The sequence below is a fragment of the Nicotiana attenuata genome, unplaced genomic scaffold (assembly GCF_001879085.1).
Source record: "Nicotiana attenuata strain UT unplaced genomic scaffold, NIATTr2, whole genome shotgun sequence".
Lineage (NCBI taxonomy): Eukaryota > Viridiplantae > Streptophyta > Magnoliopsida > Solanales > Solanaceae > Nicotiana > Nicotiana attenuata.
The window spans coordinates 12,526-37,737 of record NW_017671500.1 but is presented as its reverse complement, the minus strand read 5'-3'; the positions used below and the strand labels follow the sequence as shown (position 1 = coordinate 37,737).

Sequence of the window (25,212 nt, the reverse complement as noted above, 5' to 3'; positions counted from 1 at the left end):
GTTGGAAATAAGGAAAAAGATATTATTTTTTTATTAATTACATATATCAAATATTTTAATTATAAATTACACTTGTCATTCTTTAATTGGTTTATTGACACATCACCCGACAAGTGTAACTCACGCATATAGTCTGCTCCACTCGAATGTTTACTTGATACACTTAATAGTCATTGAAGTGTCTAAATGGTAAATGGGTCAATTGAGGTGTCCATCTGACCGTTGAGGACAACTTGAAGGGGTTATTTATGTATTTCGCCTTCTAATTACTTAGGTTCAAATATGCAGTTCTAATGAGGAAGAAGGACGGGGGTCGGGATTATTTTAACAAAAAATGGGTAAGGGGATTAGGCGGATTGGGTTGTTTAGCATATGGGTGGGTTTTATTTTTGACCTTGATAGCCCTTTTCCGTAATTTTATTACAAATGCAGTGTCTATATTACTCGCTCAAATCCCATTTTATTACGCTTCTCGAGAGTCAAACTGTTGCATACTGAACTTTGACCAACATTTATATATATATATATATATATATATATATATATATATATATATATATATATATATATATTGATGTGAGAACAATGTGCCACCAAGACTTAAATGGTGAGTTATACAGAGTGGTTGTTTACCCGTAGAACTTGTGTGCAAAATTTGAGGTCAATCGGAGTTGATTTGGTATGTTTCGGCATTGGTTTAGAAGTTGGAAGTTCAATAGGCTTAAATTGGGGTGCGATTCGTATTTTCGATGTTGTTTGAGGTGCTTGAGGCTTCGACTAAAATCGTATGACGTTTTAGGATATGTTGGTATGTTTGGATGAAGTCCCGGGGGCCACAGGTGTGATTCGGCTTGAAAACAAATTGGATTTTGGACTTGTGGAAGTGCTGGTGTGATCAGGTATGGTGCAACCGCACCTGCGAGAAATGGGCCGCAGGTGCGGCTGGCAATGCGCAGATGCCGAGGTGAGTTGGGGGTTGTTGGATCGCAGATGCGAGAGGAGATCCACAAAACTGCAGTCGCTTTTGCAGCAGGGCGATCGTAGAAGCAGAATTGAGCGACGCTTGAGGTGGCTAGGTGTTTCTGCAGAAGTAGACATTAGTGCGCAGAAGCACTTCCCAGGCGCAGGTGCGGTCTTGAGGGTGCAGAAGCGAAGTGGCAGAACATAAGTGAGTTCCGCAGGTGCGGGACTTTTATCGTAGATGCGGTTCCGCAGGTGCGAAAGTACTGGTAATGTATTAATTCGAAAGGGATCCGATTTTTCTTCATTTGTGGACTTTGCAAGCTCGGCTAAATGCGATTTTTGAGAGTGGTTTCACTAGATTTCAAGAGGTAAGCAGCTTTTGATCATTTTTATTCATTAATATTGAATATCCATTAAATTTTCCACCTAGATTAGGTGTTTTTGAGGTGAAATTTGGGGAAATTTTGGACTAGGGATTTGAGAGTGAGATTTAAAGGTTTGAAGGCAGATTTGTGATCGGAATTGGATAATTTTGGTATGGTTGAACTCATTATTGAATAGGTGTTCGGATTTTGTAAATTTTGTCAGGTTCCGAGACGTGGGCCCGAGGTTGACTTTTGGCTTTGGTTAAAGAACTTAGCTTTATCGTATGGAATCGATTCCTATAACTTGTATTGATTGTATTATATTTTTTATGGTTAGGTTCGAGTTGTTCGGAGGCCGATTCGCGAGGCAAGGATTTGTTGGAGTTGTGATTTGCGCGGTTTGAGGTAAGTAACACTTCTAAACTTGGTTCCGAGGGTATGAATCCCTGAAATACATATTGTGTAGTTGGTATTGAGGTGGCGCACATGCTAGGTGACGGGTGCGTAGGTGTGCACCATGGTAATTGTGACTCGGTTGATTTCGTTGTACCGTGTAGTTATTAAACCTTATTACTATTCATGTAATCACTACATGTTAGAGTATTTGAGCTGCAATCCATATTAGAAATCATGTTTAGGCTATATGCTTGTTTTGTTAGGACCCACTGATGTCATTTCTGCTGTTGAATTATTTGCTTAAATTGCAATTATGTACTTAGTCGCATCCATCATTTGCATATCATATCTCAGTCTTTGTTGTCATTTCTTGTTACATCATGTATCATTGTTTGGGCTGATTGACATGAGATCTGTAAGCTCTAGAGACTAGAGAGATTGATGACTAAGTTGGGGTACGAGAGCTGCGATGTGAGTGAGGTTGTGTATCGGGATGCACGCCACAGCAGGCTTTCTTGGCTTTATATATATTATTATTATGGGATCGGGCTGCATATCGCAACAAGCCTTATAATCTTTATCTATTATTATAGGATCGGGCTGCACGCCGCAGCAGACTATATTGGCTTTACATTAGCGCTTGGGCAAGATCTGCCCCTCCAGAGTCTGACATACCAGCAATGAGCGCAGGTGTTGTACAGTGCCGAGCTATTGAGATTGATGAGTGGGAGTGAGATATAGTGAGATCGAATACTCTAAGTGTGAGTAGATGAGTTTACCACTATGATGCATTATATGTGACATGCATTTGACATGTAGACATGGACATGTAACATTCCTCGTATCAGTCATACTTGGCATATTTTATCAGTGTTGAGCTTTAACTGTTAAACTTGAAAGATGTCTACATTTATGTGTTGTGTACGAATTGATTATGGAATTCTTTGAGTTATTACTGTCATTTCCCTGTTATACCTGTCACACCTCCTTTTTTACTTACACCCCCGGAGAGGGTATAATAAAGGGAGTTTTTCCAATTAAAGGACAATCGAAACAGGATTCATCTATTAAAAGAATTCAGAGTCGCCACTTGGGATATTTATGGTGTCCCAAGTCACCGGTTCAAATCCCGAATCGAGGAAAGGATTGACTCTGTATTACAGTCCGCGAACCAGAAATCCGGGTAAGGAATTCTGTTAACCCGGGAGAAGGTGTTAGGCATTCCCGAGTTCCGTGGTTCTAGCACGGTCGCTCAACTGTCATAATTGGCCCATTATCTGATTAATTACACATTTTCAAACCTACGTGCATTTTTAACTTTCAAACCACTTTTATTTAATTAAGGAATTAATTCAAGGTTATTTAAAACATGTCGCAAGCCACGTCACATGAAATGTACCCGTAATTCATGACACGCTTTATTTAACCTTGTTGAAAATTGGAGTCGGATCATATGAAATGCACACCCGGGCCCCTTTTATCTAATTTGACGTAGTTCAGTTGAAGAATAGCAACCCAATCTTTATACTGTGACAAAATCATTTTCAGCTATAACCAATTCGAGTAAACACGAACAGATAACCGAGCAAGCAAATTAAAACCACGGGGAATAATTACAGACACAACGGGATTGCATCACAAACAAATAATTAACATTAAGCTCGAATAAAACAAATAGAGAATGAAAGAGTTGAACCTCAATATAGCCGAAACATTGATCGTTTCACTGTCCCATCAGTGTTCGAATCCCTTATATTCAAAGATGCCAAGTTGGGTTACTCATCGTCATTCCATTCACGTTCTAATTGTTAAATTTCACAAGCATGCTTCCTTGTGCATTGTCTCTCAGGACCATCAATTGACTTGAACCAAAAATGTAAAGTTGCTATCTATTAATATCGTGGGGACAACCTTGTATGGGTCAAAATCCGACCCCACGATAATTAACGGAGTTAATCTCGTCCTGAGCTAATACATAATTAATAAAGTGGTATGGCCACTTTATTCGTAACAGGACTCGACTCTTGTCCGATTTAATCTACGAGGGTACGGCCCAGTCATTCCCCCATGGGGACGGAACTTCAGCATGGCCACGACCATTTATTGCCAGCTCGCAAAGCTCACATCTATAAATACTAAGAGCAGTAGCCCTAGAAAGGGGCTGCTTCTTCACCACTAGTGAGAGGAGAGAGAAACGAGAAAATATACCCCTCTTATGGGAAGAGAAAAACACCATTGTAAGGCTCTGAACCTCTTCATGGAGAGGCAGACCAAACAAATATTATAAATAAAGGTTTCTAATGCTTCTCCCCCTAATTCTGAGTTCTTGTTTTCATTTCTTTCAATTGGTCCAACGGATTATTACGATTTGCTATGATTATCCCGGGGTTAATTTATATTGTTTTGTACTCGTAAGATGTGTAACATTTTTTGAGCAAACAATTTGGCGCCGTCTGTGGGGATTTCATAGCAAAATCGCGTAGTTCTTCCCTGGACCAAAAGAAAAGAAGCGCCAAACTCGAAAGGGAGCTCGAAGATCTCAAATCAAGATCTAAGTCCTCACTCTCTCTCCAATCTCAGATAGTGCAAGCAAGAAGAAGCAGTCCCCTCCTCTCCTAAGGGGAGGTCTCTGTAAGGCATGCGAACTCCGGTCGGAAACCGGCACGGAGATATCTCGAGCCGAGATTCGCCTCAAGACAGCCTATATACCCTGGTTGGGAAGACAATGGATAAGCCGCTCAAAGTCTCGAATCCAAAACGAGTTCCAGCACTCGATACTCACCATATGGGATTCGGGCTTTGTGCCTTCGTCATCAAGACCGACAAAGTTCAACAGCAGTTGAACCGGGACTCAGGCTACGCGCCTTCACCAATGAGTTCAACTACGGTTGAACCGGGACTCAGGCTATGCGCCTTCGCCAAAAAGTTCAACTACGGTTGAACCAAGACAGGCTATGCACCTCCATTAGCAAATTCAACTACGGTTGAACCGGGACTCAGGCTATGCGCCTTCGCCAAAAAGTTCAACTACGGTTGAACCAAGACAGGCTATGCGCCTCATTAGCAAATTCAACTACGGTTGAACCAGGACTCAGGCTATGTGCCTTCGCCAAAAAGTTCAACTACGGTTGAACCAAGTCAGGCTATGCGCCTTCGCCAACAAATTCACTACGGTTGAACCAAGACGGGCTATGCGCCCTCATTAGCAAGTTCAACTACGGTTGAACCAGGACTCAGGCTATGTGCCTTCGCCAAGAAGTTCAACTACGGTTGAACCAAGACAGGCTATGCGCCTTCATTAGCAAATTCAACTACGATTGAACCAAGACTCAGGCTAGGTGCCCTCGCCATTAAATCCAACGAGCTCGACCTCGCTCGAACTACAAGGATGGACGCCTTAGTCCTCAACTTTAGCAAGTTCAACCACAGTTGAACGGAAACTCAGGCCAAACGCCTTCATCCGTGAAAGCAAAGCCCGACCTCCAACAAATCAAGGCGCAGGGTATGCACCCTCGCCATTCAAGTAAGTTCTCCCAACTCGAATTAAGACTCGGGCCGCGTAAAGTTCGGCCCCGGTCAAACTACGAGGCTGCGTTTTTTACTATCACGACCGGTAGTTCGACCGCGTCCGAACTGGGACTAAGGCTAAACGCCGCTATCGCCAAATAACGGCCAAGACTCGCCCGCACCGACTTGAAAAGGCAAGGCCATCGTCGCCAACAGTCGACCTAGATTCGACTAAGGTGAATAAACGACTCGACGACAGTCGAAGTCGCCTACATGGCTAAGGCTATCGTCGCCAACAGTCGACCTAGATTCGACTAAGGTGAATAAACGACTCGACGACAGTCGAAGTCGCCTACATGGCTAAGGCCATCGTCGCCAACAGTCGACCTAGATTCGACTAAGGTGAATAAACGACTCGACGACAGTCGAAGTCGCCTTTATGGCTAAGACCGTCGATTCTGTCACGACTAAAGTCGTCGATCTAAATTCGACTAGGGCCGCCAATGCCGACGTTCAACAAAAAGCGCAACAAAAACTCTAAAGAACGAAAGAAAAACAGTGACACAAAATAAGCACAAGGCAGGCAATAGAAAAGAAAACTTATATATTTACAAAGTCAAATTGCGGGTCATCCCCGCTTACACCCGGCCAAGGCCGATCAATACAAGAAATAAAAAGAAAAACAACAAGAAACTTCTAAACGCCAAACGGCGAACAAGACAAGAAAAAAATGCATCATCATCTTTTTTACTCGGTGCCGTCCGCGCCACCGTCTGCACCAGCGTCAGCCTCGGGCGTCGCCGCATCAAAACCACAGTCGGCACGGGCCTCACGAGCCTTCTGACGCACCCCCTCGAAAATAGCTTTGGTCACGACGCCAGCCTCCCACAAACTCTTATATACATCACGTTGGGCCTCGGCAAAGACCCAAAGTTCTCGAGCCTGGCTGGAAGAAGCGGCTTGATCCCGTAGTCGTTGATTCTCTTCTTCCAAGGCCGTGATTCGGTCCGCCATGACCTGGGCGTCCTGCTCGAAGACACCAATTCGCTCCTCGAGACTCGCCTCTCTAAAGGCCGCAGCATCCCTTTCCAACGCCTGTTGGGATTCATGCACGCGGATAGCTTCCTTCAACGCCCCGGCCCTCGACGAGGCATCCCTCACTTGAAGCTTCAATGCCGCGACTTCATCCTCTAACGCGGTTACCTTCCCGCTCATTGCCGCAGTGACCTCCGCCGCCTTCTCCTGGTCACGAAGCTCGCACTCAGCTGCAGCCCTCTTTACCGCCTCGAGCTCCTCATCCTTTCGGCGGAGCTGCTCCTCGAGAGCACTCGTCCTGTCAAGTGCTTGCTGCATCTGAATCTCCCGCCTCGCCAGCTCTTCGACCAAGACCCGGCTACGAGGATCATTCCTCAAGCTCACCCGCAACTCTCGGCACTGATCTCGGTAGCGGCGATACTTCTCCAGCGCCCGCAAAAATATCCCCGAGCGGACCTTGGCTCGACGGATGCTCTCCACCTCCAACAGATAAGACTGCAAAGCAAAGACAACGATTAGAATAAAAGGATAAAACTAAGGCAAAGAAGAAGCGAACCGACGCAACAGTACATACCCTCAAGCCCATCACGGCTACTTCATTCATCAGCCCGACATCCGTAACGCCCCTCAGCGTCGCATTCTCGGCCTCCGAGCATAGTAGCTCGAACTGAGGCACCAAGCTTTTCCCTTGGAGCAATAAGTTCAATTCCGTGGGGACCTCGATAAAGAGAGATCGCCCCTCTGCGCGCACCGCTGAGTTGGTGGAGCCTTCCTGGAACATACGGACGTCGTCGGGATCCAAGTCGGATTCAGACTCATCCTCACCCACATTAGCAGCCGCTGAGGAACTACCTCCCGTCTTAGCGACTGAAACCACCAATTGAGCCGCCGATACGACGGTATCATCACGGCCTAAGCCAACCGGCGCAACCCCCATTGTTTGTCCGCCCTCAGGGGCAGGCACCGCAGCAGCACTCCTCTCCGCGTCCGCCGGCGGGGAGTCCAAATTAATTACCACAGGAGGAGCCGGCGCGAACGCGATCCTACGCCTTACCAACGGCCTCTCCTCCTCTCCATCTGATGACGACTCCGCTCTAGGGCGCACTACCCCCGATGGCCCCTCGTCCCGAAGTAGGGTCCGTGATGGAGAAGAAACCGCTGAAGACTCGACTGATGCCGCCCTCGGTGTTGAGCGCGACACCGACGCTGCAGTAAGCCGAGCAACTGCACCAGGCCGATAGAAGGCCAACTGAGGGGCCCTGACGCGGCGCGCCCTCCCTAATCACAAGAAAACAAGGTTAATGAATAAAGCTGAAACAAAGCGGAACAGAAGAAGAGACCAATTTTTTACCTGCCACAGGCCTATGGCCATGCCTCTCCCAGAAAGACGCCCACGTACGTATCCCCCTCGTATGGGGGAGTACGGCCTCGACCCATTCGCGTATCCAAGGCAATGGGGGCGGCGGCGACCTGTCGGCTACAAAAAAGACACGAGTTAACGCTCATAAGCACAAATCATAAAGAGGGGAATAAAAGAATTCAACCACTGAAGAACTTACGTGCATGGTTCCAGGCCTCTGGGAACCCAGTAGCATCCGCCACCAGGTGTTGGGTCCTGATATAAAAGAAGTGCTCAAAAGGGCGGGGGTCGACCTCGTCATCCAATCTCGTGACCAGGCCCCTCACCCCACGAGGGCGCGCCTGAATCATGGTGCCACGGACTCTCTGGGGAGCGTAGTGCCTCGTCATCCAATCTCGTGCAGCATGACCTCCCTACGGGCCAATTCCGCATATTTGATAAACATCGCCAACAATTTGCAGAGGGAAGGAGTGAGCTGACCTGGGCACACCCCATAATGACGGCAGAAATCCACCATCAGCACTGGGAGCGGGATAGTGAACCCCAACCTGAAAGGATAGGCGTAAAAAATGCAGTATCCCCTACGGTCGGTGTGGACCCTCTCCTCGCTTCTAGCGAGAACGATGTCTGCATGGGTAGGAACGACACCCTGTTCCCGCAATCGGGCCATCCCGATTTCCCCCATCAACGGGGCTTCATCCACCGGTTCCTCTCCACCGTCGACGGTGAAATCGATCGCCGGACCTCCGGGCCGAGGAACCACCTCGTCAACCGACGGAATTTCGCCGGACTCCATCTGTTCTGCACCTCCCATTGTCGGAAATGGTCCTTCAACTACCGGAAAATCTACCGGAGGAGCACCGTCAAGAAGAACTGACTGCCATTGTTGATCTACTGAAGACAAATGTTGTCACAATCAAAGGAAAGAAAGATGAATTAGCGAAACGAAAAAGTTTCCTCAGAATCTCTCTCTCAGATGAACAATGAAGATATGAGGAATAAATGCCTCAACCCACCTTTATAGGCAACATAAATGGCTTTTGCGAAGCCCAATAGCCATCGTTAATTGCACGACCAACCGTAAAACGGTTCGGTTCTGTCATAACAAGCGTCATTATGACGAGCTCCATAAAGCGGCTTCTCAGCCGTCCACCAGCATACCGCCGTCAGAACAATCGCTACGACCTGTGAACACTGAAAGAATGTGCCGTACGCCGTTAAAATTTTGGACGACCAAATACGTACTCGGCGCATATTCATTCCCCACGGCCATCTCCAATATATAAAAGGCTACGGCCGTCCTCAATATGCGAAAGGCTACAGCCATCTCCAATATATGAAAGGCTACGGCCAACCTCAACATATGAAAGGCTACGGCCATCTCCAATATATAAAAGGCTACTGCCGTCCTCAATATGTGAAAGGCTACGGCCATCTCCAATATATAAAAGGCTACGGCCATCTTCAATATATGAAAGGCTACGGCCAACCTAAACATATGAAAGGCTACGGCCATCTCTAATGTATAAAAGGCTCTCCAATGTACGAAAGGCTACGGCCAGCTCCAACGTGTAAACGGCTAAGGTCACCGCCGCCAATAAGACGACCCCCCTTATTCGAGTTGTTTTCAAATCACAATCGACGAAGTCCGCTCATCGAGCCCGGCCGAAGCCCGACCTCAATAAGCGGAGGGACTAACTGTATGGGTCAAAATCCGACTCCACGATAATTAACGGAGTTAATCTCGTCCTGAGCTAATACATAATTAATAAAGTGGTATAGCCACTTTATTCGTAACAGGACTCGACTCTTGTCCGATTTAATCTACGAGGGTACGGCCCAGTCATTCCCCCATGGGGACGGAACTTCAGCATGGCCACGGCCATTTATTGCCAGCTCACAAAGCTCACATCTATAAATACGAATAGCAGTAGCCCTAGAATGGGGGGCTTCTTCACCACTAGTGAGAGGAGAGAGAAACGAGAAAATATACCCCTCTTATGGGAAGAGAAAAACACCATTGTAAGGCTCTGAACCTCTTCATGGAGAGGCAGACCAAACAAATATTATCAATAAAGGTTTCTAATGCTTCTCCCCCTAATTCTGAGTTCTTGTTTTCATTTCTTTCAATTGGTCCAACGGATTATTATGATTTGCTATGATTATCCCGGGATTAATTTATATTGTTTTGTACTCGTAAGATGTGTAACATTTTTTGAGCGAACAGTATCCAAAACCATTTAACTTCACATTTTCATTTTGCCACTAACATGACTTTACATGTCCCATTGGATAAGAGAGAACAAATTAGTTAAAATTTAGAATAATATATTCTCTTATGTGGTCGTGCGGAGAAAATGATAATAATTGTCCCTTATGTTTGGATGTTAGTTCAAAAGTGATATTTCTAATATATTCTGAACAATTTTGGTTATTTAATTTTTTAAAGTGAGTGTATTTGATCTCTATCAACATTAAATAAAATTTAACAGAGTTGGTAAAAAAAAGAAATAGAAGTTAACATGAACTCATATTTGAAGGTGTAATTTTAATTTTTCGCTATTTTTGGTTTATTTGGAGTCTAGTATAGCTAGAGATTTTATCTCTACTATTCTTAGTGGGCGTTTGCACATAAGAATTGTAAAATTCCAAAGAAGGTGAAAAATATTTTCAAGTGAAAATGGTATTTGAAATTTAGAGTTGTGTTTGTACATGAATATGATTTTGGATTGTTTTTGAAGTTTTGTGAGTGCTTTGAGTAAAAATTTTGAAAAATAGATTTTTGGAGTTTTTCAAATTTTCGAAAATTTACAAAATGCATCTTCAATTGAAAATTGAAAATTTTAGGAACAAACGTTGGTTTCGGAAAAAAGGAAAAAATTTCTTATGTTCAAACGGACTCTTAATCTGTTTCTAGTGTTTGATGCACTTTTTTGGTGTGGTAGTTTATGAGATTTGTCTAGACTTTTTTGGAATTTCTGGTTAAATCTTCTTTTTTTACAGTTTTTCGCTTAATCTAATAATTAAAGTTAGTTAAATATATGAAGGAAATTAGAAGTATACGACAAGATTAAAGGACCAAAACTGCTTAAAGTATATTTAAGGGACCTTTTTAAACCTACCCCAAACATAAAAGACTTTTTTTTATCATTTTCTCCTCATCTCCGATTATGCCTATGTGAATTTTTAATTGTCAACGAGCCCTTTAACTTTAACTAATTTTCTCCACCGACCCGCGAAATGGAAAATGTAATATAGTACTACTAGGAGAAACGTTCTTCTTTCGATTTCCCCTTCGATTCCGTCATTCCCATTTACACCATTTCTGGTTCCCTCTGAAAATTTCACAACGTATCCTATAGCGTAAAATTACTTTCTACTTATATTTATAAATTGAAGAAAAGTAGATTCAGATTGAATTGTGTAATTGGGTATTCAAAGTAATCGAATTCGAACAAAAAAATGGATTCTGCAATACCCACTTCTCAATCGGAAGAGGGAAAGCGAGAGGAGGAAGCAGAAGCCAAAGAAATGGCGCACAAGACTAAGGTTATTCAATTCTTGGGCCGAACCACACCAATTATTCTCCAGAACGACAATGGCCCATGTCCACTCCTTGCTATATGTAAGCCCCCCTTCTCTTCCTTAGGTTTTTATTAAGTTGTATGTATACTTTGAGATTGAGACATATTATGGAAAATGTTTGTTACTGTCTTAGTTCTGTTATTTTGGTTACTTGTTATGATAAAGATCCTATTTTTATTTAATTTATATGTCGAAATTAGTATTTTATGGTGGAATTTGCCAGTATTCTTTTTAGGTTGGTTAGAGTTTTCTATAATAGTAAAGAATCTTTAGTTTTAGAGAGCCCTGTAGAGAGAAAAGATATAGAGGATTTATATAGCAGATTCTTACTAATTTGGAATTGACGCGTAGCTGTTGTTGTTGTTGTTGTTGTCATCGTAAAAAGGCAGTATGATTTTCTTGAACTATTACCCCCTTGACAAGAGGGGGTTGCTCAGATGATAGTACTCCCCACCTACAATCCCAGGGTTGTGGGTTCGAGTCACCAAAGGAGCAATAGCTCCAACAAAGGGGATCAAAGGGAATCAAAGCAAAAAAAAGAAAAAAACTATTACTCCCTTCATCCCATTTTATCTGATGTATTTGATTGGGAACAAAGTTTAAGGGGGAAAAAAGACTTCTTGACACTTCTCAAGTAAGCTGTAGAAATTTGTGCGATTGTAAAAGGGTAGAATAGGAAGTTCAAAGTTAAATTATTTCTAAATATAGAAAGATATCATTATTTTTGGGACAGAGTAAAAAGAAAGAACATCACATTAAATTGGAACAAAGGGAGTGTTTACTATGAGAGTTGACTATACTTTAGCCTAAACCTGTAATGGCCTTTTAGGATAGAAGTCTGCATCTGCTTATTGTGATGCTTACTTAATCGTTCCTTTTGTTTTATTTTGTGGTATCGAATCTGAATTGTAGCTTTTTCTGCTCTGGCTTGTAAGAGAGACCAAAAGATGCAAAGGAAATAGAAATAAAGAGAATTCAGAAAGAAAAGGAAATGAAGTAGAAAAAGGCAGAAACTTGTTTCGTTCGCACTAATTGATCTATGGTTATAGTAATCTATAGAGATATGATCTTAGGGAATCAGTTGACATGTGATAGGTTGTTAGCAACTGCTGACGGAGGGACTAGACTGTAAATATTCATAAACGTAAATATGAAAATCAGTGATAACAGTTACCATCCTCACCTAAACCTCAAGGTACAACCCTTGCACGTTACATTTACCCCCTTCAAAGAACTTGATGCATACAATTGAAGCTTTACCCCCTTCAAAGAACTTGATGCATACAATTGAAGCTTGGGGAATGGGCCGTATAACCTTAGGTTCTCAATTAGCTTCTTATAGCAAGAGATTTGTGCATTGTGCTAGAATCTCTGTTAAAGTCGAATTTGGCCCCTTTACCATGCTTTTGTAGAAGTTAGTCACAGGTTCAGTCAGGGATTGTCCATCCTCAGCAAGTGTTGGTGGGTCAATTGAAGGTTTAACTTGGGCTGCTACATTCTAAATTAACCGTGACACATGGAACACTGGATATATCTTAGCTGTTAGAGGCAATTGAAGTATAGGCAGCAGATCCGGCATTCTTTATTACCATATAAAGTCAAAATTTAGCGAGTCGCAAACCTTTTAAGTTCTTTTTGTAAGGTAAAATAACTTTCATTAACTAGGGTTGCAATTTCAGATTACCCAATCTCTCGTTACAAACACCCTTTCAATTGTTCTGAGTGTGCATAAAGTTTTACTCTTCCACGAGCCTTCTTCAAGTTCTCCTACTGCTTCTGAGCTATCAGTTGTGCTTGTTTGATTGAGCTACCGTATCAAAGATTGGGAAAGAGGGAATCTATACTGGGCTTCAGAAGGATTGTTTGTAAAGAACCGTGAAAACTATTTCTTGCACTCCCCAGGTTTCTGATTAGTGGTACATCTCACATAGGTATCCAAGTGCCTGGTCACTCGCTATGTTGTTGATTGATACTCGAATTTTGTCAGAATGATCACCAAAAGGAGATGTGATGCTGTTGGAATACAGGAATAGCCATCAGAAAGAGGAAAGAGTATAAATTATAAGGAAGGAAACTTTGACCGAGTAGCGGCTTAAGAGTGCCCCTGTTGGCGGAATCTTTTTAAGTCTAGCAAATTCGTTAAGTCTATGACATCATTAAAAAAACTTATACCGTACAAGGGTGTCTCCGGTCTAGTGCGAGGAAGAGTGGACATATACGGTATATAGCTTTCCCTTGCATTTATGCAAAGAGGTCTGGTACCACGTGACAAAAAAAATGGAGAGAAGCATCTAGGGGTGTGACCTAGTGGTCAATGAAGTGTTATGTCAATTATTAAGAATATTTTTTATTGTAACTGTGGTGTTCGGGCCAGCGTACACCTTGACTAACTCCACGCGGTACCTGCTACCTCCCGCCAGCACAAGTAAAAATCACCTAGTATTTTTACCTCTTTTGGGATCTCAACCTGACACCTCATGGTTCTCAACCCACTTCATTGGCCACTGGGCCACACCCTTGGGTGCGACAATTATTAAGAATATTATAGTGTAGCAATTTGTTACTGATTTTTTTGTCTTTCAACCCGCCCCAGCAAAGTAAAGGTATTGAAACAGATCGAGTATGCTTATTTTGCAAACTAGAAATGGAAAGAAGTTACTGGAATTGCTTAAGTAGATACACATTGATTGTGTTGCCGAATATTTAACAATCATCCAAAATGAAGGCGGTGTTGTTTTCTCCAAAGAATAGCTGGCAATTGTATGATGCAAGAACTATGGTTTTGCAATTTACATGGAAAAGAATCTATTCTCAATCACCGAAAAGGGTACAGTGACAAACTTTCAAAAATTTGGAGTAGCTTGAATTGGCAGCTAAAGAGTAGTTAAGAAATTGCCTGAATAGCTTTCTTTAAAAAAAAAAAAAAACTGCCTGAAGAAATGTTGAAAGTTGTTGAAAAAGTTGCACAAATGGGAAGAGAAAGAAGAGGCTGGAAAAAGGTAGCCCCCATGGAATTGGTCACTCAAAAGAAGTGCTCTGAGATGTTACCTTTCTCCCAAAAAAAGTGCCTAGAGGTCCATCCAGAAAAAAAAGTGCCTAGAGGTGTGGCATCTGGAGTAGATATATATTTGGCGCCATAGAAGCAGTACTAGAAATAAAAAACTTGTTGCCAGAATGGTCATCTAAAAGAAGCAAGATAGTGAAATTATGAAAAAGGAAGGAAAATTCTGACCAGACGAGGCCATCCATAGGTACGCCGTACGCAGAAGGTGCTTATGTCTCTACCAAGGTCTGTGGTAATGTCTGAATGAAGAAAAGACAGGAAAAAACACTTGCCAATTGCCATAATTGGTAGTTAACACATTCGGGAGAGCTCCTTATATAGGAGTTTTTTTTAATCTATATTATTATAAAAGTATGAATACAATGTCGGTTTACAAAAATAACCTTATAATATTAAGCATAATAACTCATAATAAAAGGACAATAACTGGAATTCTAGATATTAGCCTTATAATCCTATTAGTTTTAGGTGACTACTCACGCTTGCTTCAAATTAAATGCAAAAGGACTTGTCGTTATTTTCGTGAGTGAAGTCTAACAATGAATTTGATCCATTTACTTATCCACGTGATAATGTTTACAATTTGGTTTCAACAATGATAGAGGAACTAATTTTGAGTCCAAATTTATTTATAAATCTATATTTATTAACCGGAAGAACTCATAGGGAAAGGACATAACTGCAATAACCTATTTTTTGGACTACAATATCTTCTATGTTAATTTTTAGTATTTAAGATTAATAAAATCTTGTTTAAAGAAATATATGAATGTTAAGTTGCATGAAATAAGAAAAGCTTTCTACTTCTGGGGATTTCTAATTATTGTGACATAATCATTAGTAATTCTCTTGACATTTAATACATCTCATCATGTTCAAGGTGATAAAACAACTTGAGTTCCCTTATTTTAAAGAGGAAATAAGCTGGGGGTTGAAGTTGTTCCTTGCTGTCGGAAAAATCATTTATAACAACAACAACAACAACAACAACCCAATGTATTCCCACAAGTGGGGTGTGTGGAGTGTAGGATGTACGCAGCATTACCCTACCCCTTGAAGGGTAGAGAGGCTGTTTCTAATAGACCCTCAGCTAAAGAAAAGATGGAAGACGTACTGATAACAAGTAATAACAATATAAGATATGTAGTAATAGCAAACTAAGGATAAAAATACCATATTAACACTAATACTATTGAACTAAGGAAGACAAAGGGAAACGCTCGACTACCTACTAACCTTCTACCCTAAATCTCAACCTCCACACCCTCCTATCAAGGGTCATGTCCTCGATTAGCTCAAGCTGCGCCATGTCCCGCCTGATCACCTCTTCCCAATACTTCTTTGGTCTATCACTACCCTTCCTCTTACCCCTCAAGGCCGATCTCTCACACCTCCTGACTGGGGCATCTGTGCTTTTCCTTTTAACATGCCCGAACAATCTTAACCTCGCCTCTAGCATCTTATCCTCCACGGGGGCCACTCTCACCTTGTCCTGAATAACTTCATTCCTAATTCTGTCTAACCTAGTATGTCCAAACATTCATCTCAACATCCTCATTTCAGCTACTTTCATCTGCTGGTAAAAATATAGAAAAAAGGATACATTTTCGTGATCAATGGGATGCATTTCTGTTGTGTATAGTCATTTCTTGCTCATGAAGAAGGTTATGGTGTCGTTAACCAGTTTGCTTTAAAATCTATGTTAATGCTTTGAATTATTTTTTAAGGATAAATTTGTGTATTTGATATGAATCTTTGTTATCTGTTCGACAGGTAACGTGCTATTGTTGAAGAACAACTTGAACTTGAGTCCTGATATTCCTGAGGTTTCACAGGAGAAATTGCTTTCTCTCGTTGCTGAGCGGCTGATAGATTCAAACAGTAATGTCAATGTAATTATTTATCGATAGGTTTTCTGTTCTTTTCATTTGTGCTATGTAGTCTATCCAAACACATGTGTTCTCTCTTTACTGGATTTGAGGTAATTGTTAGTATTTTTGATTGCTGTTCAGGACAAAGACGAAGGATATGTTGAAAATCAGCAACAGAATATTGCTGATGCAATTGATTTGCTTCCTAGACTTGCCACTGGTATTGATGTAAATATAAAATTCAGGAGGTAGACAATCTTTCCTCTTTTTGATTGCTTTTATTCATTTTATTAACATATGGGTCCGTATATCTTTACGATGCAATAACATGCATGTTTCCAGTTGTGGTTCTGATTAAATACATGTCTTGTTTGCCAGAATTGATGACTTTGAGTTCACTCGTGAATGTGCAATATTTGATCTTTTGGATATTCCACTTTATCACGGTTGGATAGTTGATCCACAGGTATCAGTTTTGGCTACTTTCTTTGAGTGCACTCGTGAATGTCCGAGGACATTCTTGTCGCAGATTCTAATTGCTAAATCAATATTCGTTTTATATTTATAATATATCTCTATTTTATCCACGAATGGAATGACTTCTTGATGTCCTATTCTAGTTTGGTCGAATGCTGGACAACTCATTTTGGCCTTCGAAAACCTTCTAAATTTTATTACTCAGATGTGTATAACATATGGTATTGAAGACTGAGATTGCATCAAGGATAAGTTTTTTTTTCCCGATGAAGCTGCATTATTTTGACCATTTTGCCCTAAAAGTTGTTTCTAGTTTTAAGATTCAAGACCTTATTGCAACTTTTGTTTAAAGTGAATTATTTATTTGAGTTATCAATTTGTTCCAGGATCATGATACTGCAAATGCAATTGGATCAAAGTCGTATAATACTTTGATGGGGGAGCTTGTTGCCCTTGAAACCCAAAATATGGACACTGAGAATAAGAAAAGTTCTGAAGATGATGATGTTGATTTTGCTGCTGCTACAACTGCAGCACTAGGGGTACCTTCTCCATGCCTCTCGAGAGGGAGATCATTTGAAGATTCTCCTGTTTCTATTACCGATAACCATACAGCCAGAAAAGGAGATATTGAAGAAGAAGCAGAGCTGTTGAAAGCCCTTCAATTATCTGAAACTTCATTAGTAGAAACTGATGGACTGAATTCCTTAGGTGAGACAGCAAATCTAAAGTGTCCAGAGCCGATGGTTCTTACCAAGACATCAGAAGGAAATGATATTGAGACGACACAACCAGTTTTGCAGCATGAAGCATTGATACCCACAGAAGTAATAGTATCTAACAATAGAGATATATCTGGTGATGCCGATCCAAATAGTTCCCAAATAGTCTCCGGAGCACTGATTAATTCATCCCTGAAAATTGATCAGGAAACCCCTCCCCAAGAACTTGGAAATGCAAAACTGCTGGCTGAAAATGAGAGTGTACCTCGTGAGTCAGGACATGTTTCTTCATCTGCTTGTGAAAATCATGAGCATCTATCTGGAGGTACGAATGGCATTCAGGGAACACACACTATTGCTGGAAATGGGAATGCATCTGAACCTCAACAAGTTGGTTGTGATGCGTTTGATTCATCTAGTTCCTCAATACCATCTGCAGTCTCAGGTTCATTGGGTGGCAGACGACATGACACAGGTGAACCTGAAACCTTTAATTCTTCCATCGATGATGATGAGCCCATTTATGAAGGAGAGGATTGCATATTGGAGTCAGCAACCACTAGTTACCAAAGTCGAGAGCCTATGTATGAAGGTGAGGTGGTTCTTGCTGAACAAGTGAATGGAGGCAGTACAGATGTGCCTGAGACAGTTGTGAAGGATGAAATCACACAGAGAGAAGGTGAGAAATTCTTTAATATGAATGAATCAGGCAACTCAGGCATTCTTGTGTAGGATGAATGTCTTCCTTGACACTTATCTAAGAAAAAGTAAAAATGAATGTCTCCTTGATCTAATTGTATTTCTTTTCTTTCATGTATTTTTTACTACCTTGTCAGTTTAAGTAGAACACTATGTTTGCTCTTCTTAATTCACATTAGGGGAACTGGTGAGGAACTTTCTAAAGAACAGTGCAAGCCAGTTAACAATCTTTGGGTATGTTTCCTTCCCTGTTATAAGTTCATTCTCCTGTTCATTAACTGTATTACTCTGTTTTGCTAGTAGTAACAGAATACTCTTTGTTCCTCTTTTGCACAGATTATTTTCCTTGCAAGAGGGTTTGAAAGAGCGGGAACTTTGTGTTTTCTTCAGGAATAATCATTTCAATACCATGTTTAAGGTCTGATGGGCTTGCTTTGTTATTATTATTATTTTTTATATGATTTGTACTGGGGTAAAATAATTTCCTATGTGGATACAACTATATCTCCACTTCTCAAGTTTCTGGGCATAGAAAACTGATGTCAGCTTATGTGCAGTTTGAAGGCGAATTATATATTTTGGCCACTGACCAGGGATATATAAATCAATCTGATTTGGTATGGGAGAAACTCAATGAGGTAAGAAGTGTGTCTTTTCATATATTTACCTTATATTTGACGAATGGGCAAAACTAAATTTAAGTTTTCAACCTGGGAATTTCATGCTAGAAAGGTAAGTTGAATCTCTGTTTCGCTTACATTTGCAACAGGTAGTTTCCACCCCATTCTGTTTGTGGTTAACTAATTTTTAGAGTAGAAAGTATTGTGTTTCATATGCTTAAACCAACCACCTGTTTCAAAAGAGTGTAGTCCTTATTGGTTTCTGATTATCTTACGCTATAGCCAAAATCCAAGATTCAAGGTTGTGAAGACATAAAAGAGGAAAGAAGATATATTGGAGGCTTGGTTTGTTCTGACTGTCATTAGAATTTATTATGTTACAATTTAATTATAGCTGTACCTAGCCTATTTAATTCCTATATACCAAATCATACAAAGTCATAGACAAATCTTAACATTAATTTCTATTTACCAACAAAATCATACAAAGTCATAACAAAGGTTAGTCTCTATCTTCAGGGGCAGAGAAACATGCTTAGGCAGTATGGCGTCTCATTGTAACCTGCCGATTTGTAAGTTCCACTAGTGGCTGCAGAAAGCTTAATTTTGAGCTCTAAGTAGCATCCATAGTAGTCATAATTCTGCCACAGATTCTATGGCCTTTAGAAACTGAATATCAGCTAGTCCACATATACTTTTGAAACTTAGCAGTGTTTTTTCCTCAACCAAGAGAACTTACACCTCTTTCTGTAAATCCTATATGATCAACTGAGGGTTGGGAGCCGCTTAGTGCTGTGTACAACATTGTAGATCAGAGAAGAGGAATGATACTAATTAAGTGTTACTTCAATGTTACCCTGCTCCTACTTTGATAGTTTTTTGCAATTGTACCAACAATGTGTCTACTTCTCAAGTAATAAGCTCTTCGATCATTTTTAATCCTTTCTAGATATCATAAAACTGAAAACAGGGACCACTTCTGCATACTAGAAATTTCAAATACTCAGAAGTTATATGTTATCTTCAAGACTTCAGCTTTGGACATGATTAACATTTAGAGATAATGAATTTCGTTTTCCCCCCTAATATTCATGCAGGTTAGAATTAGGTCAGTCGATAAGGATTTAGGGAGTAACCTTTTTCAGTAGTGTGTAAGGAAATCACAAGAAATAATCAAGTTAATAAGTTAGAACAGCAAAATTTGGATAATATAATAATTTCTTTACAAGGTAAACTGATTATATGATAATAACACAGCAATATGAATAGCAAGTTTTACAATTATTGCAGGTCTCTTGCTATCAAAGTTTTCTGCTTTTCTATCTTAGGCTGTTCAAAAATCTAATACTCTTTCCTTCCAGTTTTAGCGGTCCTACATTAGATTGAACACGGTTGTTTGGTGACATAAACTGTCTTTTGTATCTAAAATTAAATGTAGGTCCAAAAATGAGGCCAACATTTGAACTTTTTATATGAAAGTGAATCCCATTAACCCATTTGAGAATAATATATTGAAAAAGCATTGGAAGAGTAAGATACTTTTTCTATTAGGAAATTAGACACTAAAGCAAGCCAAAAGGGGAAGTTGGTCTCCTTACTTGGAATAAAGGAAGTATTATCTTATGACACTTGAACTGCGATATGAAGCAAAGTTGGTTAGCCAGGTGAGGAACAGCTAGGCTTTAATTATTCCGATAGAGCTAGACAATGCAAAAACATCTTCTGCCTTTTTCCTAAGCATGTGTTGTTTGCTATGTTTTATAGTGTCAAATTGCATCACATTAGGTACGCTGTACTGTTACCGACGTGATTGCTATACTTGACTTTTGCACGTCTTGTTGCCTCTTGGAAGGGACGAACAGTATAATGCAGCTCTATTAAAAATCTACTGGTTTTTGGTTCCAGAAGTTAGTGTGTTATTACTTGCTTGCATTGCCTTTCAACTCTGAGTTCTCAATATTCTCCAGGTGAATGGAGACACGATATATGTTACTGGCAACTTCAAGGAGTTCAAGGTTGAAGATAATTCCAACACCACATGGGATCAACAGAGTGCTATGGCCAGTACTGCAGTACGTAGTTCTCTGCTTGTAATAGAAGGTTATGGATTACCATTGATGTATTTGAAACTGACTTCAGCTGTTATTCCCAGGACTATCTGGCAAACATGGACAATTCAGGACAAGGACATCCAACTTTCAAGTAATTATCTGATAATATTTATTCGTCTTCTTTTTGCATAAATTAACATGAGAATGGAACATGTCAGATCATATACTGCATCAGGAGCTATTCTCTTTCATTAGCTCTCCCGTCGTCTTTTAATTGACAAACAGCGGTCTCGACCAGTTGTCTGTTGATATTCAACTTTTGCCTTGATTGGTAGTTAAAGTTAGATGGAGATACTTGGGCAAGGTTGTTTTGTCTTCCTGTTCTAGCATCAAAGCCGTTCTATTCTCTGTCAACAAAAATGTTGTATGTGGAGAAGTTGCTGGCGCGTTTTAGTTACAATGTAGAGTGAAACATTAATTTGTACTCTTTTGTAGCACCTCATTGGTGCCCTTTTTAAAAGAATTTACTTTACCTTATCAAAAAGATATTGGTTTTAACTGTGAGGGTAACTTTCTTTTGGAACTCTTTGGATAATTTAAAGTTGATATGCTCAATTGTGCAACCTTAATTTGATAGTATGAATATATCTACTTGGTGATAGCACTAACTTGTGCTGATTGTTGGCTGCAGTTCTGATTTACAATTGGCAATAGCTCTTCAGCAACAAGAATTTGAGCAACAACAACAGGCACCACAGAGAAATCAAAACCCCCAACAACAAGCTGTAAATGGTGCGTCGAGATTGATTACTGGCCCGCAGGTAGGCTTGAAATTTTCTGATATTCATTCTTTTGAGCAGGTTTTCGTGTTTTAAGTTGCATCTTTGATAACTCTTGACTTGAAGTACTTTCGATTAGTGGATTAGGTCACGGAATGGAGTGGTACGTGAAAAATGTATACTATCAGCTTCATAATATAATTTAATAGAGTAAACTACTTTTATACAGGTACCAAGGACCAAACCTGCATCTTCGTCGGCCAGACCGGAGCCAAAGTCATCAAAAGACAAGTGTATTGTGATGTAAAGACTGCAATTTTTAAGTTTGTTTGTAAAGTAGAAAACGCCTTATTTTCCTAATGACTCTCATGTTAATCAAAGCAACACTTTTTTATTTAAGTTGCAGTTTTCAACTTTCTGTATAGAAGGTATATATCTGGGCATTTCTGGCTAATGACAAAAAAGACAGAGATCTTTCTTTCTTAATGGAATGACCCTATTTTGTTGGTGAAACATTAGGCTACTTTGTTACAACCTGTGCATTTGCCTAATGGCTGATAATTCAATGCTTTGGAGATCTGTATTTCGATTTCATCAATTACGCCAATAGGTACTTTTACCTTGTTTGTTGGCTAGATTGGCAAATAGTTTAGCTAGCGTTTGGACATAGATTTGGTTGAAACCTGAAAAAAGAGGTTTTGGAGTTGTGTCGAAAAATAATTGGAAGTTGAAGTTGTGTTTAGACATGCATTTTATTTGAAACAAAAGTTGAAGTTTTAAAAGTGGAAGAAATTTTTTTATATACTGCCCTAAATCAATTTTTGGGAACTTGAATTTTTTTTTCAAAAACTAATCATATTCCATGAACAAATACTGTTTTCAAATTTTTCTTGAAATAAAGTACTCAAAATCTATGGCGAAATGAGAACTTAATTTGAGACAGAGGTTGCGAAATATCGGGCACATATATATAAGGCAGTACAAATTTGTTGGGGTCAATTTTTTGTCATGTCAGTACAATAATAAAACCAACGACCCAATGAAATCCCACAAGTAAGGTGTGTGGAGGGTAGTGTGTTTGCAGATCTTACTTCTACTCTGGGAAAGTGGAGAAAACTGTTTTTGATGGATTCTCGATTCAAGAAAGATGAAAAGAAACAATAAAAACAAGCATTATCAACAAAGACGGTTAGAAACATAGTAACAACAATAACAGAGCCAAAAAATGGATGGAAGGAAACAATAGCAATAAACAGTAACAACAACAAAATACTAAGACATCGAAGTGGATGTTGTCATGTCAGTACATTTACTTTTAGGTCCGTCTGATATATGTTAAAAGTTTTTTAGTCTTGTTAAAGATTTATATGTTAGTAGCAAATGTAAACAGTTCCAAATTGATTCTTTAAATAAAATCTTGAAGTGGTGGATGCATCATTTACCCTTTTTTACACCATAATTACAACTCGTGTCACATAATTACAAGTTAGAGTGCAACTTTAACTACTTTTATACAATCTAATAAATCGATTTTTTTTTGGAATAAAAAGATTAAAGGAGCTAAATGATTTTGGTTAAAGATGATTAGAAGGTTTATTGACTTTGAGGGTTGTCATTAATTGAAGAAAGCAAAAGGGAAGATATTAAATTCAAAGGGCAGATAAAAGAAAGAGAAAAGTCAGGATATGTGGGGATAATGAAAGGGACAATACCCATCCCACATAAAAAAAACACAAAATTTATTTTCCTAAATAAAGGAATTTATTGTGTGTGAGAGGGGACCATACTAATCCTTTGTCTCAATCTTAGGACTGGGAATATGACAATCCTACAGCTATGATGTTGACCCCACCACCCTCTCCCTTTAACAAACAATTACTGTTCACTGTGCATTTTTTTTCCTTTTCTTTTTCTTACAAATTTTGCTTTCAAATTTTAATTACGTAATCTTCCTTTTGATATAATAACCTAAATAACCATTCACCTAACTGTTTAAAATAATATATGTATTTATAAATATGTAAACCGGCTAGAATAAATAAACAGTAAATTCAGCTTACTATTTTTATATGGATTTTGTTAGAATTTGCAGTAATCAGGGGCGGAGCTAGAGTGCCAGGAGCGGGTTTGGCCGAACTTAGTAGGTTTAGTTTGAACCCTGTATTTATCTTAAAATTTTCATTGAATATGTTTAAATTATTAATTTAGAATCCAGTAACAGTAAACAATTAAAATCTCGAACTGATAAACTTAAAATCTTGGCTTCGTCCTCAGTAGTAATCTATGTCAAAAGTACTTGTATCGTATACGTAGTAGTAATATAAAAAATATTAGTAGGGACAAACTACTAATATGAAGATTTATAGTTTCTGAATATAAGATGTCAATCTTTTTTGTTACTTGATGAAAAGAAAAAGAATGTCAAACAATTAGGCACGAAAATAGTACGTAGTATTATCTATTGCTTTTTTTAGAAACTTGATCAAACATGATTTGATGCAATATTCGTGACTCCTATTGACAATATCGCAATGACTTTAGCTTTGATTTATTTTTGGAAATATTTTTTGGGGATAAGTCGTGTGTTTTGATTAGGGTTTATGGACAAGTTATTGGAAGAATTTTTTTTTTTAAAAAAAAAACGGTGTTTACACATTACAAAAGAAAAAATGTTCTACGAAAATGTTTCCAAAAATCTAAAATACAATTTGCAAATATTGTTAGAAAATTTAGTTAACTCTTGTTTATGCTCGGTGTTTTTGAAGTTTTTGCCAAGTAAATTACTTTTCTAAACTCAGATTTTGAATTTCTGCAAAACCTTATAAATTGAGTTTGGAAAGTATAAATATTTTTTTCTTCAAAAATAGCACGAATAAATAAAAGTCGCAAAAACTAAAGAAAAAATGCAAACTACTTGTTGAACATTTTCAACCAAATGTCAGGCAATATGGAAGTATTTTCTAAAATCAAGTAAATAAGTTGGTTTTTTGGGTTATTAAAAAAAAGAGAGAATATAATTAATTTTTTGGAAGGCTATTGATGAGAAGTTTGGATCATTTATTGATCACGGCCTTTTTGGATCGCCATTATTTAACTACGGAATTTTAGTGTTTGCACATTTCTGGAAATTATAAACATTTATGCTACTCGTTATCTTTAGCACCTAAAAAATTCTAAAATAAATAAATTTCTAAAGTATCACCAGAAATTCTCTGCATGAAGTTATTTTTCATATTCATAGCGGAATGGATTAATCTGATCCACTGTCTATTGGTAGGTGCGGAGCTAGAAGTCCGGATACAGACTCAGTAAACTCAGGACGTTTTGCTCATATAATGCATTTATATATATTAAATTGTCAATTTAAAATTCAGAACCCATTAGATTGAACTCTTAGCTTCGCCTTTGTACAGGATATGCTAGCTAATTCAAAGTTTTCAATACAATATTTTGAACTAACACTACGGGTGTGTTTGGTATGAAGGAAAATGTTTTCCATGAACATATATTTTTTTGAAAAATGAGTGGTTTTATCACTTATTTTTCCTTGTTTGGTTGGTGAGTGGAAAACTTTTTTCGGGAAATATTTTCTAGTGTTTAGTTAGAGAGGATAAAATATTTTTAGGAAAATAAATTTTTATGCTACTCCCGTCAACCCACCTTCCCCAAAATCCTGATGTTTCCTGTACTCCCCTCCCCTCCCCCCCCCCCCCCCCCC

At 39.4% G+C, this 25,212-nt stretch overlaps 1 protein-coding gene across 1 annotated transcript; it reads left to right on the top strand.

Annotated features, from left to right (window-relative positions):
* Window positions 1-10,835: 10,835 nt before the first annotated feature.
* Window positions 10,836-22,026, top strand: LOC109208649 (ubiquitin carboxyl-terminal hydrolase MINDY-2). Its single transcript, XM_019371779.1, has 12 exons — window positions 10,836-11,251; window positions 16,049-16,167; window positions 16,288-16,394; window positions 16,525-16,612; window positions 17,010-18,024; window positions 18,224-18,278; window positions 18,381-18,462; window positions 18,602-18,682; window positions 20,632-20,736; window positions 20,817-20,866; window positions 21,407-21,536; window positions 21,724-22,026. The coding sequence occupies exons 1-12, from the start codon at window positions 11,089-11,091 to the stop codon at window positions 21,799-21,801; spliced, it is 2,073 nt and encodes a 690-aa protein (XP_019227324.1). The 5' UTR covers window positions 10,836-11,088; the 3' UTR covers window positions 21,802-22,026.
* The last annotated feature ends 3,186 nt before the right edge of the window (window positions 22,027-25,212 follow it).